Source organism: Coregonus clupeaformis, chromosome 26 (genome assembly GCF_020615455.1).
Source record: "Coregonus clupeaformis isolate EN_2021a chromosome 26, ASM2061545v1, whole genome shotgun sequence".
Taxonomy (NCBI): Eukaryota; Metazoa; Chordata; class Actinopteri; order Salmoniformes; family Salmonidae; genus Coregonus; species Coregonus clupeaformis.
Genome location: NC_059217.1, coordinates 7,138,644 through 7,155,425, shown reverse-complemented (window position 1 = coordinate 7,155,425; position 16,782 = coordinate 7,138,644). Strand labels below are relative to the sequence as shown.

General features: G+C 43.0%; 1 protein-coding gene across 7 annotated transcripts in view; it reads right to left on the bottom strand.

The window, feature by feature from the left end:
• Positions 1-885: 885 nt before the first annotated feature.
• Positions 886-16,782, bottom strand: part of clocka (clock circadian regulator a) — a 72,613-nt gene continuing 56,716 nt past the window's right edge. For 5 of the 7 annotated variants that reach the window (XM_041848779.1, XM_041848783.1, XM_041848781.2 and 2 more), the window contains 16 exons: positions 15,910-16,001; positions 13,103-13,192; positions 12,848-12,968; positions 10,454-10,567; positions 10,217-10,335; positions 9,976-10,058; positions 9,419-9,525; positions 9,149-9,296; positions 8,891-8,972; positions 5,494-5,638; positions 5,289-5,383; positions 5,027-5,194; positions 4,753-4,911; positions 4,107-4,525; positions 3,670-3,925; positions 886-3,584 (listed from right to left, as the gene is read on the bottom strand). In XM_041848779.1, coding sequence (XP_041704713.1) covers positions 3,306-3,584; positions 3,670-3,925; positions 4,107-4,525; positions 4,753-4,911; positions 5,027-5,194; positions 5,289-5,383; positions 5,494-5,638; positions 8,891-8,972; positions 9,149-9,296; positions 9,419-9,525; positions 9,976-10,058; positions 10,217-10,335; positions 10,454-10,567; positions 12,848-12,968; positions 13,103-13,192; positions 15,910-16,001 — 2,477 coding nt within the window. In that variant the 3' untranslated portion in view covers positions 886-3,305. The remainder of the gene's footprint in view (positions 3,585-3,669; positions 3,926-4,106; positions 4,526-4,752; positions 4,912-5,026; positions 5,195-5,288; positions 5,384-5,493; positions 5,639-8,890; positions 8,973-9,148; positions 9,297-9,418; positions 9,526-9,975; positions 10,059-10,216; positions 10,336-10,453; positions 10,568-12,847; positions 12,969-13,102; positions 13,193-15,909; positions 16,002-16,782) is intronic. The other 2 variants (XM_041848784.1, XM_041848785.1) reach the window with 2 other exon arrangements.

Below are 16,782 nucleotides of genomic sequence, written 5' to 3'. Positions count from 1 at the left end.
GCACAACAATGGGCCTCAGCATCTCGTCACAGTATCTCTGTGCATTCAAATTGCCATTGATAAAATGCAACTGTGTTTGTTGTCCTTAGCTTATGCCTGCCCGTAACCAAAACCCCACCGCCACCATGGGGCACTGTTCACAACATTGACATCAGCAAACCGCTCACCCACACAACGCTGCCATCTGCCATCTGCCCGGTACAGTCGAAACCGAGATTAATCTGTGAAGAGCACATTTCTCCAGCGTGCCAGTAGCCATCGAAGGTAAGCATTTATCCACTGAAGTCAGTTACGACGCCAAACTGCAGTCAGGTCAATACTCTGGTGAGGACAACGAGCGTGCAGATGAGCTTCCCTGAGACGGTTTCTGACAGTTTGTGCAGAAATTCTTTGGTTGTGCAAACACACAGTTTAATCAGCTGTCCAGGTGGCTGGTCTCAGATGATCCCGCAGGTGAAGAAGCCGGATGTGGAGGTCCTGGGCTGGCGTGGTCTGCGTTTGTGAGGCCGGTTGGACGTACTGCCAAATTCTGTAAAACAACATTGGAGGCGGCTTATGGTAGAGAAATTAACATTAAATTCTCTGGCAACAGCTTTGGTGGACATTCTTGCAGTCAGCATGACAATTGCGCACTCCGTCAAAACTTGAGACATCTGTGGCATTGTGTTGTGTGAAAAAACGGCATATTTTAGAGTGGCCTTTTATTGTCCCCAGCACAAGGTGCACCTATGTAATGCTCATGCTGTTTAATCAGCTTCTTGATATGCCACGTCAGGTGGATGGATTATCTTGGCAAAGGAGAAATGCTCACTAACAGGGATGTAAACAAATTTGTGCACAAAATCTGAGAGATAAGCTTTTGTGTGTATGGAACATTTATGGGATCTTTTATTTCAGCACATGAAACATGGGACCAACACTTAAAATGTTGTGTTTATATTTTTGTTCAGTATATAATAAATGTTTTATAGAGATGAAATTAACTGACCGGGTCCCTGACCATGCTACTCTAAGTGAACATTCATGACGACTACTACTAAAGTGCCATTCTGCAGAGGCCCCTGACAAGAAACGAGCAACTGGGAAAACCAGAGGCTCGATCCCCAAGAACCTCACTCGACTTCATTTACCATAGAAACCTGGAAATCCACTATGGAAGTTAATATGGCAACATACAGTACAACCAGTCCATAGGACCCCACTCAACAAGTCGTTTTAAATTCACCATGGCACGACAATCAAACCATCACCTTATAACCTTCCAACACAGTTACATGGGGATATTTACTGCCTGACAGGAGGAGCAGAGCAGAGGAGCAGAAAAACTTCAAACAGACATCTGTTTTCCGTATTTGTTTCAATCCATTCTTTTGGCAGGTCCAACTAACGCCAGTTTCACTTGTTTCAGAGGTAATTTGCATTCTTGGATCAAATAGCCTCAGCATTTTATCTTCTTGTCTGTACTGGGCCTAGCCTACACCTTAAGGAGGCATTTCCAGTATTGTAGTTTGTCTTCTCCATTCGAACAACTGAGAAGAAGTGAAGAGTACTGTTTGTAGGGGGTTCTTAATGTTAGAGATGTCAGTAGCCAGAGTTTCAATAAGTGCTATACGTTTACTTTAATGAATGACCGCAGTAAGTCAGATTAGCAGTTTAATGTCTTGATTAAGACAGCAACCCCCCACAGTGTAATACTTCCATCACTGGCTTCAGACAAACATACAAAATTACTTCACGAACACATGAAGATGAACTCGGATCACAACAATTGCTAGCGGCATTCTGTCCAAACACCTATTTGATGAGATCCACCTTCATTACATTTCTCCTCTAAAGAGGACAAATATCAATAATTTGTTTGCTTTGACCCATAAAAAGCTTCCTTGGAGATCAAGGTCATAAACATGCTGTAGTTGCTGGTTGTAAGTGACAGGAGAAAGTATGGCCATAAGAGGATGCATTCATTCATAGAACAGACACAAAGGATTCAGTATTCATTCCATTTCTAACAGAGCTAATATGTGACAATGTGTGGAAATATCACTGTCGTGAATTGCATTTCTTAGTTTAAGGTAATGTTTGTGAACATTTAAAACGTCATTGAATATATAATTTTTCTATAAGAATACTTATATTTTTCTACACATTAAGCCTTCAGGGCTAAAATAACTACAGTATTGTAAAGCATTATGACTTGGCCATTGTGTAGTCTGTACCTAGAGGTACTATTCATGCATCACTATGAGCATTATGTGACCACTCTTTAAAACATTCATAATGCCTCAGGTTTAAATAAACTAAAAAATGCTTATGAATAGCTTTTGGCATGAGGCATTATGGCAGAGTAAAGAATGAACTCATAAGGTTTCCATAGGATTCATTTAAAGTCTATTTGGTATACTGTGGGTCTTTGCTTTATTAACTGTTTAAAATATTGTTTTGAGTAAGATTGTGTCTATTTAGAGTCCCCAACATGTTGCTTTGGACCGCAATGTATATTCAAAAAAATATATTGTTTTCTTTACCAAGACTTCGAAAGTGAGGAAGAGGATGAAACAAACTGTGACACGACCAGCAGCATCAGCGGTGTCCGCTACGCAGACACACCCCTCCGAGAAGAAGGAAGTCTGTGAAAAGATCTGCCATTAAGCGTGTTAGGTTTGCTTTCTTTCATAGAGTCCTAGATAAAAAATATATATTCAAAGCTACAAATAACAGACAACGCTTTTCATTTCATGCATCATATAAAATATGAGTTCTCTTTTTGTCCATATATTTACATATTATTTTACATGTGTTCTGTACCATAAAAGTACAATCCACATGACATTCTTAAAAATATTTTCTGACCCATAATTACTTTAACATGAAAAAACTAAAATAGGAGGAAAAACAATACACACGAGGAATCTCTGCTGTCTGTTCCGTAGGACTTCTTTGAAGCCTGGATTGAAGCTCCAGTGGGTCGACTGGATCATCCTGCATAAATTAATCCTGTGAGGGTGACCGGAGCACACACTGAACACACAAGAAGAGGGCAGGGGAGGGGACAAACACTGGCGGGACCAGGGTTTCCTCCCCCTGTCACCGTGGTGAGGGGACCTCAGTTCTGAGCATGGCCGTGAGGCAGAGCGACCCTGTGCTCACTGCATCAACAGAGCATTGTTTTCTCTCAGAAGCGCCAATCGTTCACAAGTTCTATTGATCCACCCATCCATCCATCCACTATACCTCTTCACCCCCCCCACACAAACACAGAGACCTTGGCTTGGTTCAGTCCACATGTCTAATTGGCTGTTGCCAGGTTACTGAGGCTGTGTGCTGGAGCGGCCTGACATGCTACCTGCCCTGTGAGAGGCCAGCTGCAGTTCCTGTTGCTGCTGCTGCTGTTGTTGGAGTTGTTGTTGCTGTTGTTGTTGCTGCTGCTGGAGCTGTTGCTGCTGCTGCTGATGTTGCTGTTGTAGCTGTTGTTGTTGTTGCTGCTGCTGCAGATGCGTGGTGGCGAAAGCGCCTTGCTGCTGCAGTGGGAACGCCGCCTGCAGGATCAACTGGGTGGACTGGTTTCCATGGAGCAGCCGAGGGCCCTAGAGAGGGAAAACAGAGAGGTGAGTGGGTGGGAAAAGTACTTGATCTACCTTTACAGACGGTACTCTCTATTGGTCACCTCACCTGGAGGAACTGTGTTTGTTGCTGGGCCAGCTGGGCCTGTCCGTGCTGTGTGGCTAAGGCCTGAGACTGAGCCTGCGTCTGCTGCTCCTGCTGCTGAGGCTGCTGCTGCGCGATGCTGATGGTCTGAGTCTGGCCCTGCTGAGGAGCGAACGCCGTCACCACCTGGCCCATGAACATGGTCGTAGGGACCATGACCGCTCCACACGCCATCGGACCAGTCACCAGCTTAGTCAGCAACTGAGAGCCAGCAGGGAACCTGAGAGAGATGAGGGAGAGAGGGTGGAAATAAATGATCAACAGATAACAACCAGACACGTACACACAAAAAATGTATGCAAATCCCTTGAATAATCATTATAGTTCTCAGCAACACCAGCCGCGGAGTGTGGAGCATGCTGAGTGAGAGGAGAACATACCCTGTTGGTGGCATCATGTACCTGATCTGTCCCGAGCGGTCCTGGGCAAAGGTTGCCACAGTAGCTGTGTTGTTGCTGCTGTTCTGGGCCAGGCTGTTGGCGATCTGGACCACATTGGCCTGGTTGGGCTGAGAGATCATCATGGTGTTGTAGAGGGAGGCCGGCAGGGCACTCTGCTGGGGCGGCAGAGAGTGAGTCGACCGCACTGAAGACTGTGAGAGGACAGAGCTGGTGTCTCGTAGCAGGTTCTGTTGTTGAGGCTGGGCCTGCTGCTGAGGTTGCTGTTGAACTGTGTGCTGCTGCTGAGTACTGCCCTGCAGGCTGCCTGCAGACACCACCTGGCCCTGCATGGTGAGAGCGCCCCCTGGCTGCATGGTGGTCCCCTGGGCCAGCTGCACAGAGCCCAGGCTCAGCCCACCTGCACCCGGCTGGAGGAACATCTGCACCAGAGCAAATACCACAGAGTAAGACTCATCTTCTCGCATAGACAAACACAGGCATAATGACACATGCATGCATCCACACAAATGTAAGCAGACATTTTGGTTCAAGTACTCAAACATTCAGTCACTAAACCCTTTCCCAGTTCTACATAAGAGGGCCATGGTTAGTATATGGGGCCCTTATAGTGCTGTTCCCCAGACAGACAGCAGGGGGCAGTGCTAACCTGTAGGCCCTGGCCCTGCACCTTCTGGAGCTCCTCCTGGATCTGCCTGAGCTCTTGCTGCTGCCTCTGGATGTTGGCCTCGATCATCCTGGTCCTCTGCTCCAGCTGATCCTTCAGGTGCTGCATGGCATCCAGCTGGGTGGAGAACTGTACCATTGGCTAACAAAGTTGAAAATAAGGGATGCTTGTGGACGGCTCATTATAATTGAACATTTCTGTCACTGACACTAGGAAAATAAACTGCCAAATTACCGTCCTGAGGGAGATTTCTCACCTGGACACTGGGCTGGATCTGCAGCTGCTGTTGTGGTGGTTGCTGCTGTTGCCGTTGTGGTTGTTGTTGCTGCTGCTTCTGCTGTTGTTGCTGCTGTTGTTGTTGTGAAACTATGGACGGGGCCATGTTCTGCCCTGTATTCTGGGTGTGCTGGGAGCTCATCGATTGCTGTTGGAGACAAACACAGGAACTACATTAGGAACCAAATCACTATCAAATTTAGAGATGCGGTGACCACAAGCTGAAGAAAGCCCACACTGACCTGACTGCTGACGGACGACCTTCGCTGTGATGTCATCTCAATAGCAGAGACAGACTGGCAACCCGGTGTACCCCCGTCTGTCTTTAGCTTAGGTGCTGAGGAGGAAAAAACAAACACCTTACTATTAGGATCAAAGTAGCTCTCAGAACGGATGAGAAAATATTAGACGAGATGGATGTAGTGAAGTCATGTGGTCAGTGCTTACAGGCTGGGTTGGAGACGGCGGTGTGGGACGAGGACTTGCGGGAGCTGCGTGAGGAAGCGGAGGGTGTGCGGCTGCGGTCAAATCGCTCCAGGGCCTCCTTCAGGCTGGAGGTGTTGAGCTGGTGTTGAGACTCAGAACCAGAGTCCTGAGATGGAGAGAGCAGAGAGAGAACAGTCAGCAGAGACTCACTACTACAACTCCCAAACCTTGTTAGGAGACTTTGGAAATACATCCTTCCTTCCTCCCTTGCATGAGGTAATCACTGATCTAACACAGTTGGATAGGTGAAAACAAAATGTTTTTATATATTTTTTCATTTGTATATTTAGCTCACATAATATAATTTAAAAGTATGCATTAAGTGTCTGTAATAGAATAAATGTGGCAAAAACAAATGTAGACATTAATAAAGGCATTTCTATAGCTTGCTAAATATTTTTTACAATGGTGGGGTAGTGCCAAGATGGAGGCAAGGTGGCTTCAACACAGCGCCTCCTATCAGTCATCTAGTGTATATATAAATAATTGGTCACAACCTCTCCAGCAGTAGGAGTTGATGCCTTCACACAGCACACTCGAGCTGTCCAGAGCAAAATAAAGTGCCCATCAATCTACACTCTGAGCTTATTTATTTTAGGTAAAGTAATTTACAAAAGTACACTTTCAATAGTGAACATACAAGCAATATGCTGGCTACTGTTGATAGTCTGCAAAAGAAAGCTACAAAAAGACACTAGCATTCATCTTGACTAGCCTACTGTAGCCATTTTGATCTCTCTTTTGGAACGTTTGTCTTAAAGGGGCAGCTTCCTATTTTCAAATATTCTCAAAATGACATAGTTTAGAAACAAATGAATGCAATTAATACAACGCAATTCTAAAGAATAGAGTAATGACTTGCATTGCTAAATTATATTACACAGCTTTTTAATACATATCATAATAACCATATGTAGCCTATTAATAGCTGAATATAGAAAGAAAGCATGCCAACCTATAGGCCAATGCATTTAAGAACTACACCATGTCCGGGCCAGTAGAAATTCTGTTCAGGCCAGTAGATTCTTGGCCAACTAGCCCGACCAGGCCAGTGAAAAAAAAATGGAACGTTGGACCCTGCAGTGTTTCATACGTAGCCACAAAGTGGTGGCGTATAGGCTATTTACTGTGCTTTGATTGACGAACAGCAAGCTTGACTAGTTTATAAAAGGTGCCGAACAGACTGAACGAAGTCGACCTCATATTTCCTTGCCATTCATAAATCATACAGCGTAGTTATATGTTCATGGTATCGCATCCGGACAAGTAAACTAAAAATCTTGTTTGTATTTTCGATAAGAAGTCCATCAGGACTTGCCAGACAGTGACGTTAAAGTGAGTGACTTGTCAGTAGCCTACCGAATTGCATCGGTAAGAGAGCTGTTCATTTCGCTCCCTAATTTGCATACTGGTAGGCTTTTTGACGATTATCTGCAGATAAATTATGAAAACATTTGATGAAGATGGTGAAACCTCCTCACTGCAGGAACAATAGGTGGTCCAAAATATGATAAAAGCAAACAGATTGAATTGTTTTAAAAGCTAATGATACTTATATTGTATTTTCAAAGATATTGATATAGGTCTTCCGATTTAATCAGTGTTGACAATGGAGTAGTCAACTGCTGCTTTCTGTGTAGCAAAGGAGTGTTTAACACTGGCACTCTTGGCATTCTCTCAACCAGCTTCATGAGGTATGCTTTTCCAACAGTCTTGAAGGAGTTCCCACATATGCTGAGCACTTGTTGGCTGCTTTTCCTTCACTCTGCGGTCCAACTCATCCCAAACCATATCAATTGAGTTGAGGTTGGCTGATTGTGGAGGCCAGGTCATCTGATGCAGCACTCCATCACTCTCCTTGGTCAAATAGCCCTTACACAGCCTGGATGTGTGTTTTGGGTTATTGTCCTGTTGAAAAATAAATGATAGTCCCACTAAGCGCAAACCAGATGGGATGGCGTATAGCTGCAGAATGCTGTGGTATCCATGCTGGTTAAGTGTGCCTTGAATTCTAAATAACTCACCGACATTGTCACCAGCAAAGCACCCCCACACCATCACACCTCCTCCTCCATGCTTCATGGTGGGAACCACACATGCAGAGATCATCAATTCACCTACTCTGCGTCTCACAAAGACACAGCGGTTAGAAACAAAAATCACAAATTTGGACTCATCAGACCAAAGGACAGATTTCCACCGGTTTAATGTCCATTGCTCGTGTTTCTTGGCCCAAGCAAGTCTTTTCTTATTATTGGTGTCCTTTAGTAGTGGTTTGTTTGCAGCAATTTGTCCATGAAGGCCTGATTCACGCAGCCTCCTCTGAACAGTTGATGTTGAGATGTGTCTGTTACTTGAACTCTGTGAAGCATTTATTTGGGCTGCAATCTGAGGTGCAGTTAACTCTAATGAACTTATCCTCTGCAGCAGAGGTAACTCTGGGTCTTCCTTTCCTGTGGCGGTCCTCATGAGAGCCAGTTTCATCATAGCATTTGACGGTTTTTGCGACTGCACTTGAAGAAACTTTCAAAGTTCTTGAAATTTTCCGGATTGACTGACCTTCATGTCTTAAAGTAATGATGGACTGTCGTTTCTCTTTGCTTATTTGAGCTGTTCTTGCCATAATATGGACTTTTCACCAAATAGGGCTATCTTCTGTATACCACCCCTACCTTGTCACAACACAACTGATTGGCTCAAATGCATTAAGAAGGAAAGAAATTCCACAAATTAACTTTCAACAAGGCACACCTGTTAATTGAAATGCATTCCAGGTGACTACCTCATGAAGCTGGTTGAGAGAATGACAAGTGTGCAAAGCTGTCATCAAGGCAAAGGGTGGCTACTTTGAAAAATCTAACATTTATTTTGATTTGTTTAACACTTTTCTGGTTACTACATGATTCCATATGTGTTATTTCATAGTTTTGCTGTCTTCACTATTATTCTATAATGTAGAAAATAGTAAAAAAAAAAAAAATGAGTAGGTGTGTCCAAACATTTGACTAGTACTGTATATATATTTTTTCTTTATCAGTGTTATTTCCTGATAGTTGCTGGTTGAAGAAACAATAGCATTAAAATGTACCAGAGCCCCACCAAAATAGAGCTTGTAAGGCAAAATAATAATATCTTAACACCCCCACCCCAGCCCGGGGGAGCCTGGTTGACTATTTTTCTACTTGGCTGGCTACTTCATGTGCTTGTGGAAAACACTGGTCACAGACATCTTATCCTTTAAGCTGAACAAGACCTCATTAACCAAACTCAGCCCCCTCTTTATCCCCTGAACTCAGTGATTTCTCATGCTCAGCAGTCGGCGAGACGAGCTCTCACGTCAGTCTCATAAATGTCTCACCTTATCTACCGCAAAGATTTCTGGTGGCGACTCCTCAACAATCCCCAGCTCCCTGCGCTGTTCAGCCCTCACCTCAGCATAGCTGCAACACAACAGAGAAAGAGAGGTATGAACGTCATAACACAATGCCTGATGGTGTGTCTGTGATAGAGTGATCAGGGAATAAATGCAATACTACTGGTTATCCATTGTATAACATACATACTTCTTGTGACATATTCATATGAATATCATTATTAGTGATTGGCCAATCTATACCTGACGACAGTGTGCGTGCAGACGATGAACTCGGGCCTTGAGTTCCACTGGTGGTAGGTGATGTAGTAATGAGTCTGGAGCCAGATCCACTGCTGCCCTTTGGTGAGAAACCTGTAGTAGCACGACTTCCCCTTCCCGTACTGCATTACTGCAGAAGAGAGAGAGAGGAGTGAACTGATGTCACAGGTGGACATGGGACAGGAAAACACAAACACACTCATAAAATGTGCACTTATATCAAATACACAAATGTGACAGAAATTGACTCACAGTGTCCATGGCATTTGGCCAGTGACTCCAGGTCATCCACGTGGTAGTAGTCATACCCAGATGTACCCAGAACCTCAAACGGCAGGTAACCTATTATGGGTGGAGCCCTGGGGAGGTAACACAATATTATTAAATATGACAGCACAACCCATTCAAATATAATAATATATTGTTTCTCACCCTGTAAAGCAGTGATAATAACACATCAAAAACACACAAAGCAATGCATTACCCTCTGGACATGGTTTCTACAGAGGACAGTATAATAAAGGTATTCAGTGGCAGTGAAACACTAAGTACTCTATCTAGTGTTGTTGCTCCCAAACGGTTGAGACTCAGAGCTGTCCCCTCTAGAGAGCAAGCTGACTGACTGGCCCAGAGACAGAACACAGCAGCCAGCTAATTTGATTTGAGCTGAACCAAACACTCTCACTGTGATTGTGTTCTTACTGCTGTGTGCCTAGTCTCAAACAGCTAGAGGCTAACTCTCTAACATGACATAGGCAAGTAAACACACACACAGACATGGCTATAGACAGCCTGACAACACACATTACCTGTGGTCCAAGAAGAGGAACTTCCATTCTAAGCTGTGTCTGGAGGTGAATTCTTCATTGGGTTCTTCCACAGTGCACATCTCCTGTGGGTGAGTGAGGAAAAACTAGATGTTTACTTCTTATACAAAGGAAATAATTTACAGAGCTGTCACTAAGGAAACCTTACAGTACAACATTAGACATACATGGTTACCTAGCTACCTAAATATGCAGTCTGTGATCTACTGTATAAGTGTCTTACCTTAATAAACTGTGGTTTAGCTAATCTCACAGTTGCTATGAAACAGACTCGGTCCTCAAAAGCGGGCCGGAGTGAATGCTGAATCACCCCTTCCAAGCCGTTTCGAGTTGAGTTAGGCACTTTGGGAGAAAGGAGAGAGAAAATAGAAATGTGGACAGACCAAAAGGCAACAGTTACTAAGTGCATTTATGGTCACAAACTAAGTACAGACCAGCTACAATATAAAATAAAACTCACCATTATTCAGGGCCTTGAAGTTTCCGATGAACTTGACGTACTCGTACACAGGGGGCGCTTTAGGGTCGATCGTCCCTCGGAGCATGTGGCAACAGAATTCTAACTGGTTTTTAGCTGAAAACAAATGAATTATATAATAAAACCGTACAAATAAACTCAGGGGTACATCTAATTCTGAAACAAATTATCTGCTTAATCTGTGGCCAAAGAAACTTGACATGGACCATTTAGGCAACTGCGGCCCGTGGATCAATTTCCAACAAAACAAAAGTCTGGGTCTCAATGTACTGTTGAGGTGCAATTTACTTTTTATTTTTATTTTCGCACAGTCTCTATGCACACTCACAGGGCCCTACACACTCACACACACACTCACTCTTCTCACTCACACATAATATGCACCAGTGAAGGCTCCTCAGAGGAGGAAGGGGAGGACCATCCTCCTCAGTGAATTTCATAAAAATCAAAATGGTAAAACATTAAAATAGTTCTCATTTTTAGATACAATTATACTAAATATATTCACGTCACCAAATAATTGATTAAAACACACTGTTTTGCAATGAAGCAAAACAAGCATTTCGCTACACTCGCAATAACATCTGCTAACCATGTGTATGTGACCAATACATTTGATTTGAAGGTCTACAGTAGCCTCAACAGCACTCTGTTGGGTAGCACCATGGTGTAGCCAGAGGACAGCTAGCTTCAGTCCTCTTCTGGGTATATTTACTTCCATACAAAACCTAGGAGGCTCATGGTTCTCACCCCCTTCCATAGACTTACACATGAATTATGACAACTTCCAGAGGATGTCCTCCAACCTATCAGAGCTCTTGCAGCATGAACTGACATGTTGTCCACCCAATCAAAGGATCAGAGAATGAATCTAGTACTAAAAGCATAAGCTACAGCTAGCTAGCACTGCAGTGCATAAAATGTGGTGAGTAGTTGACTCAAAGAGAGAGAAAGACAATAGTTGAACAGTTTTGAACAAACACATTTTTTTCTAAAATGAAGGAGAAGCAAGAGAGAGAGAGAGTCATTATTTTTCACTTTCAGTTTTGCTTACTTAGCTAGCAAATGCATCTAGCTAGTTTAGCCTACTCAAACACCCTGCTCAAACAGAGGGATGCTATGTTAGCTAGCTGGCTATGACTATCCAACACAACACTAGAACTCTTCCAAGTCAAGGTAAGCTTTTGGTTTTACTAATTTATTGCCACCGGGGCCCGCTGGTGTAACTGCTTACTGACTATACACTGTAACGTTACTGCATGATTGTAGCGGGTTTACTATCGCGTTAGTTCTATTAGCTATGTTGACTATGACGTTACTTTAGCTAATATGGGGACAACGATGTAGGCTGTGTGTAGCGGTTATGATCTGGTTTCGAAAGTTTTTTCCGCCAGGTAACATACAGCTGATGTGTTGTGCATTGAAGTCTACAAACGAAGAGAAAAGATGAGAGGAAGAGAGCGCATAGATGTGAGAAGGAATACAACGTGGTTGCTATTAAGGTGAACTGTGTTTACACGTGATCAGGGGTGTATTCATTCTGCCGATTCTGTTGAAAAACTTTTCTTAAACGGAAGCAAGCGGAACGAGCAGGGTTAAATATACCTTAATTTGTCCAATAGAAACTCTCATTTGCAACTGTTGGACTAACGATTACACCCTAGATCAGCTAGATGCAGGCAAGAGTGTGCAAGGCGATATTGAATGTGTCACTGTCTGTCCATGTGTCACGGTCTGTCACCTAAAAAAAATCTCTCAACCTGTGTGCACCTACGTTGTAAACCTTAATTCATAGGCTAGGTTGTAGCAACCTCATGATGGGTATAGAAAAAATGTGAGTATCATGTAGTAGCCTAAACCTATCGGTGTTACATTGAACTGGGTGAATGGAATATGAATGACAGTCATCCAATATGCTGTAATAAAAATAAGGCCATGCTCGTAAAAAAAATAAAAAACGTCCTCCCTCATCATAAACGGCACCGACCGCCACTGATATGCACATACATTTATACTGACTCTACACACATGCAGGCACACCCACTCACACACAAGCTGCAGCTACTGTTTATCTTATATCCTGTTGCCTAGTCACCTTACCCCTATACATACAGTATCTACCTCTATCACTCCAGTATCCCTGCACATTGTAAATATGGTATTGGAGCTGACCCTGTATATAGTATGCTTACTTACTTACTGTGTTTTTCATATTTCTTCTTATTTCTCGTGTGTTTTTTCTAGTATTACATTGTTATTGATTATTGCATTGTTGGGTTTTGAGTTTGCTAGAAAGGCATTCAACTGTACTTGTGCATGTGACATTAAAATTTGAAACAGAAAATTAAACAATACTAAAACAGCTCCAGCACTTACTCTTGAGATACTCTGGCGTTAGGGTCTCTCCCTCCAGTATGTGAGACGACAGGGCTTTATACACGTCTGAATGTTCCCCCAGGGGCAGGAAGTTCAACAGGTTCTGATCCACCAGGTCAGACTGAAACACACACACATGGATGTCAACCTAAGTCATGTATGTCATCCTTGGTCATGGATGTCACCCTTTAGTAATGCATAACAACAACCTTACATAGGCATTAAGTCATGTTTATGAACAGATTGAATACTCACAGGAAGATGTTCCAGTAGAGATGTAACACTCTCTGAGACATAGATTATGTTCCCATCAGTCATAATTGCTAGGAAGAAGCCGTCTAACGCCTAGCAGATACAAAACAGTTGTTAAAGCACCATCTACTTGCAATATAGAAAATTACAAAGTAAACTATGTAAAAAAAAAGGGTACCATTGCACTTAACTTTTAACTTGAATAGTCCTTGGTGTGTTAAACCAATAAGCAATGAAGTCCAAAAAACAAAGGGTGGTTTGCACACAAGCATTTACAGTTGAAGTCGGAAGTTTACATACACCTTAGCCAAATACATTTAAACTCAGTTTTTCACAATTCCTGACATTTAATCCTAGTAAAAATTCCCTGTCTTAGGTCAGTTAGGATCACCACTTTATTTTCAGAATGTGAAATGTCACAATAATACTAGAGAGAATGATTTATTTCAGCTTTTATTTCTTTCATCACATTCCCAGTGGGTCAGAAGTTTACATACCCTCAATTAGTATTTGGTAGCATTGCCTTTAAATTGTTTAACTTGGGTCAAACGTTTCAGGTAGCCTTCCACAAGCTTCCCACAATAAGTTGGGTGAATTTTGGCCCATTCCTCCTGACAGAGCTGGTGTAACTGAGTCAGGTTTGTAGGCCTCCTTGCTCACAGACACTTTTTCAGTTCTGCCCACAAATGTTCTATAAGATTAAGGTCAAGGCTTTGTGATGGCCACTCCAATACCTTGACTTTGTTGTCCTTAAGCCATTTTGCCACAACTTTGGAAGTATGCTTGGGGTCATTGTCCATTTGGAAGACCCATTTGCGACCTAGCTTTAACTTCCTGACTGATGTCTTGAGATGTTGCTTCAATATATCCACATAATTTTCCTTCCTCATGATGCCATCTATTTTGTGAAGTGCACCAGTCCCTCCTGCAGCAAAGCACCCCCACAGCATGATGCTGCCACCCCCGTGCTCCACGGTTGGGATGGTGTTCTTCGGCTTGCAAGCTTCCCCCATTTTCCTCCAAACATAACGATGGTCATTATGGCCAAACAGTTCTATTTTTGTTTCATCAGACCAGAGGACATTTTTCCAAAAAGTAAGATCTTTGTCCCCATGTGCAGTTGCAAACCGTAGTCTGGCTTTTTTATGGCGGTTTTGGAGCAGTGGCTTCTTCCTTGCTGAGCGGCCTTTCAGGTTATGTCAATATAGGACTCGTTTTACTGTGGATATATATACTTTTGTACCTGTTTCCTCCAGCATCTTCACAAGGTCCTTTGCTGTTGTTCTGGGATTGATTTGCAATCTGTTTGTAAACAATAAGTAAGTAGATGTCCTAACCGACTTGTCAAAACTATAGTTTGTTAACAAGAAATGTGTGGAGTGGTTGAAAAACAAGTTTTAATGACTCCAACCTAAGTGTATGTAAACTTCCGACTTCAACTGTATATAAATATTCCTTTTTTGTTTTTTAACCTACAGTGTGTGGGTGGCCTCTGGACCTGTTTTAAAACTGGCTGCTTTAACCCACACACTTTTTTCTCTTGTTTACACAGCAGACAGGGGAAAAAATTCACACACTGTCAACCTTCTTCAGTAAACTATGAACAAAAACATGTTCAGAATGTTGCTACTGCTACTGACATCCTTTTTTGACTGACATACTTTATTTGTACACTGAACAAAAATATAAAACGCAACATGTAGTGTTGGTCCCATGTTGCATGAGCTGAAATAAAAGATCCCAGAAATGTTCCATACGCACAAAAAGCTTATTTATCTCAAATGTGGTGCACAAATGTGTTTACATCCCTGTTAGTGAGCATTTCCCCTTTGCCAAGATAATCCATCCACCTGACAGGTGTGGCATATCAAGAAGCTGATTAAACAGCATGATTAAAGGCCACTCTAAAATGTGCAGTTTTGTCACACAATGCCACAGATGTTTCAAGTTTTGAGGGAGCGTGCAATTGGCATGCTGACTGCAGAATTTAATGTTCATATCTCTACCATAAGCCGCCTCCAAAGTCGTTTTAGAGAATTTGGCAGTACGTCCAACTGGCCTCACAACCGCAGACCATGTGGATGGCGTCGTGTGGGCGAGCGTTTTGCTGATGTCAACGTTGTGAATAGACTGCCCCATGGTGGAGGTGGGGTTATGGTATGGGCAGGCATAAGCTATGGACAACGAACACAATTGCATTTGATCGATGGCAATTTGAATGCACAGAGATACCGTGAAGAGATTCTGGAGGCCCATTGTCGTGCCATTCATCTGCCGCCATCACCTCATATTTCAGCATGATAATGCACGGCCCCATGTCACAAGGATCTGTACACAATTCCTGGAAGCTGAAAATGTCCCAGTTCTTCCATGGTCCGCCTACTCACCAGACATGTCACCCATTGAGCATGTTTGGGATGATCTGGATCGACGTGTACGACAGCGTGTTCCAGTTCCCGCCAATATCCAGCAACTTCGCACCGCCATTGAAGAGGAGTGGGACAACATTCCACAGGCCACAATCAACAGCCTGATCAACTTTATGCGAAGGAGATGTCGTGCTGCATGAGGAAAATGGTGGTCACACCAGCTACTGAATGGTTTTCTGATCCACGCCCCTACCTTTTGTTAAGGTATCTGTGACCAACAGATGCATATCTGTATTCCCAGTCATGTGAAATCCATAGATTAGGGCCTAATGAATTTATTTCAATTGACTGTTGCATTTATATTTTTGTTCAGTATAGATCCTACTTAGTGAAAGGATGTGCATACTACTGCACTTTGAGTGTGTCGACTGCCACTCTCACCTCCAGCATCAGCTGTGTGAACTCTTCATTGCTAAGAAAAGGAGGTTTCCAGTCCTGTCGAATCTCACTAGACTCCGACTGCGTAGCGATTTCTGACAGAGAGAGACACAAATAGGGGAATCACTAGCGTGAAGTACTCAAACAGCTTTGTTAAAACTAGGGGTTGGAACCGGTTTAGGGAACAGAACCGAAAACCGGACAAAAATGTTTTTCCGAAGAACAGAACCAGAACCGAGAACGAAAGTGATCTATCCATGGGTTGCACGTTTCATCACAATAATTGTTTTGAACATTCGTTTTAGAACAGATGCCCAGATGAGCATTCTAGTCAATGCAGTCTTAATAGGTGGGGAGGACGATCTCATCTCAAGTGCATTACTGTGGCTTGGAAACACAATGACATTTCAAAAGGAGGCAAATAATTAGTAGGACATGTTTTTGTCATCATTGTAATGTCGCCAGATTGACTTTAGATGCAGTATAACTTTAGCTAGCTAGCTATGATTGAGGGGAGAGCGCTGACATTTTAGCTAGCTTAAAGTTAGCATTGCTAGCTATTTCTGACTAACTTTGCTAGCACATGGCAACATTGCCATTTCTCTAAAGTAAACTTGACGACATCATAATGCCAATGTTGTTGTCTACGAATTATTTGCCTACTTTAGCAATGCCATCGTATTTCCAGGCCACTATAGTGTAATTTTGACAAAACAGTCATTAGTCCCCGTTCAGAAAGACTGAGCATTACCATCAGTCGGATATCAATATGCTGCGGCATCTGTAGAACCTTGATAACAATGGCAATGACGTGACCGAGTGACGGAGGTGCAATCCATGAATACTGTTCCGGAACAGAACCATTATTTTAAAAGC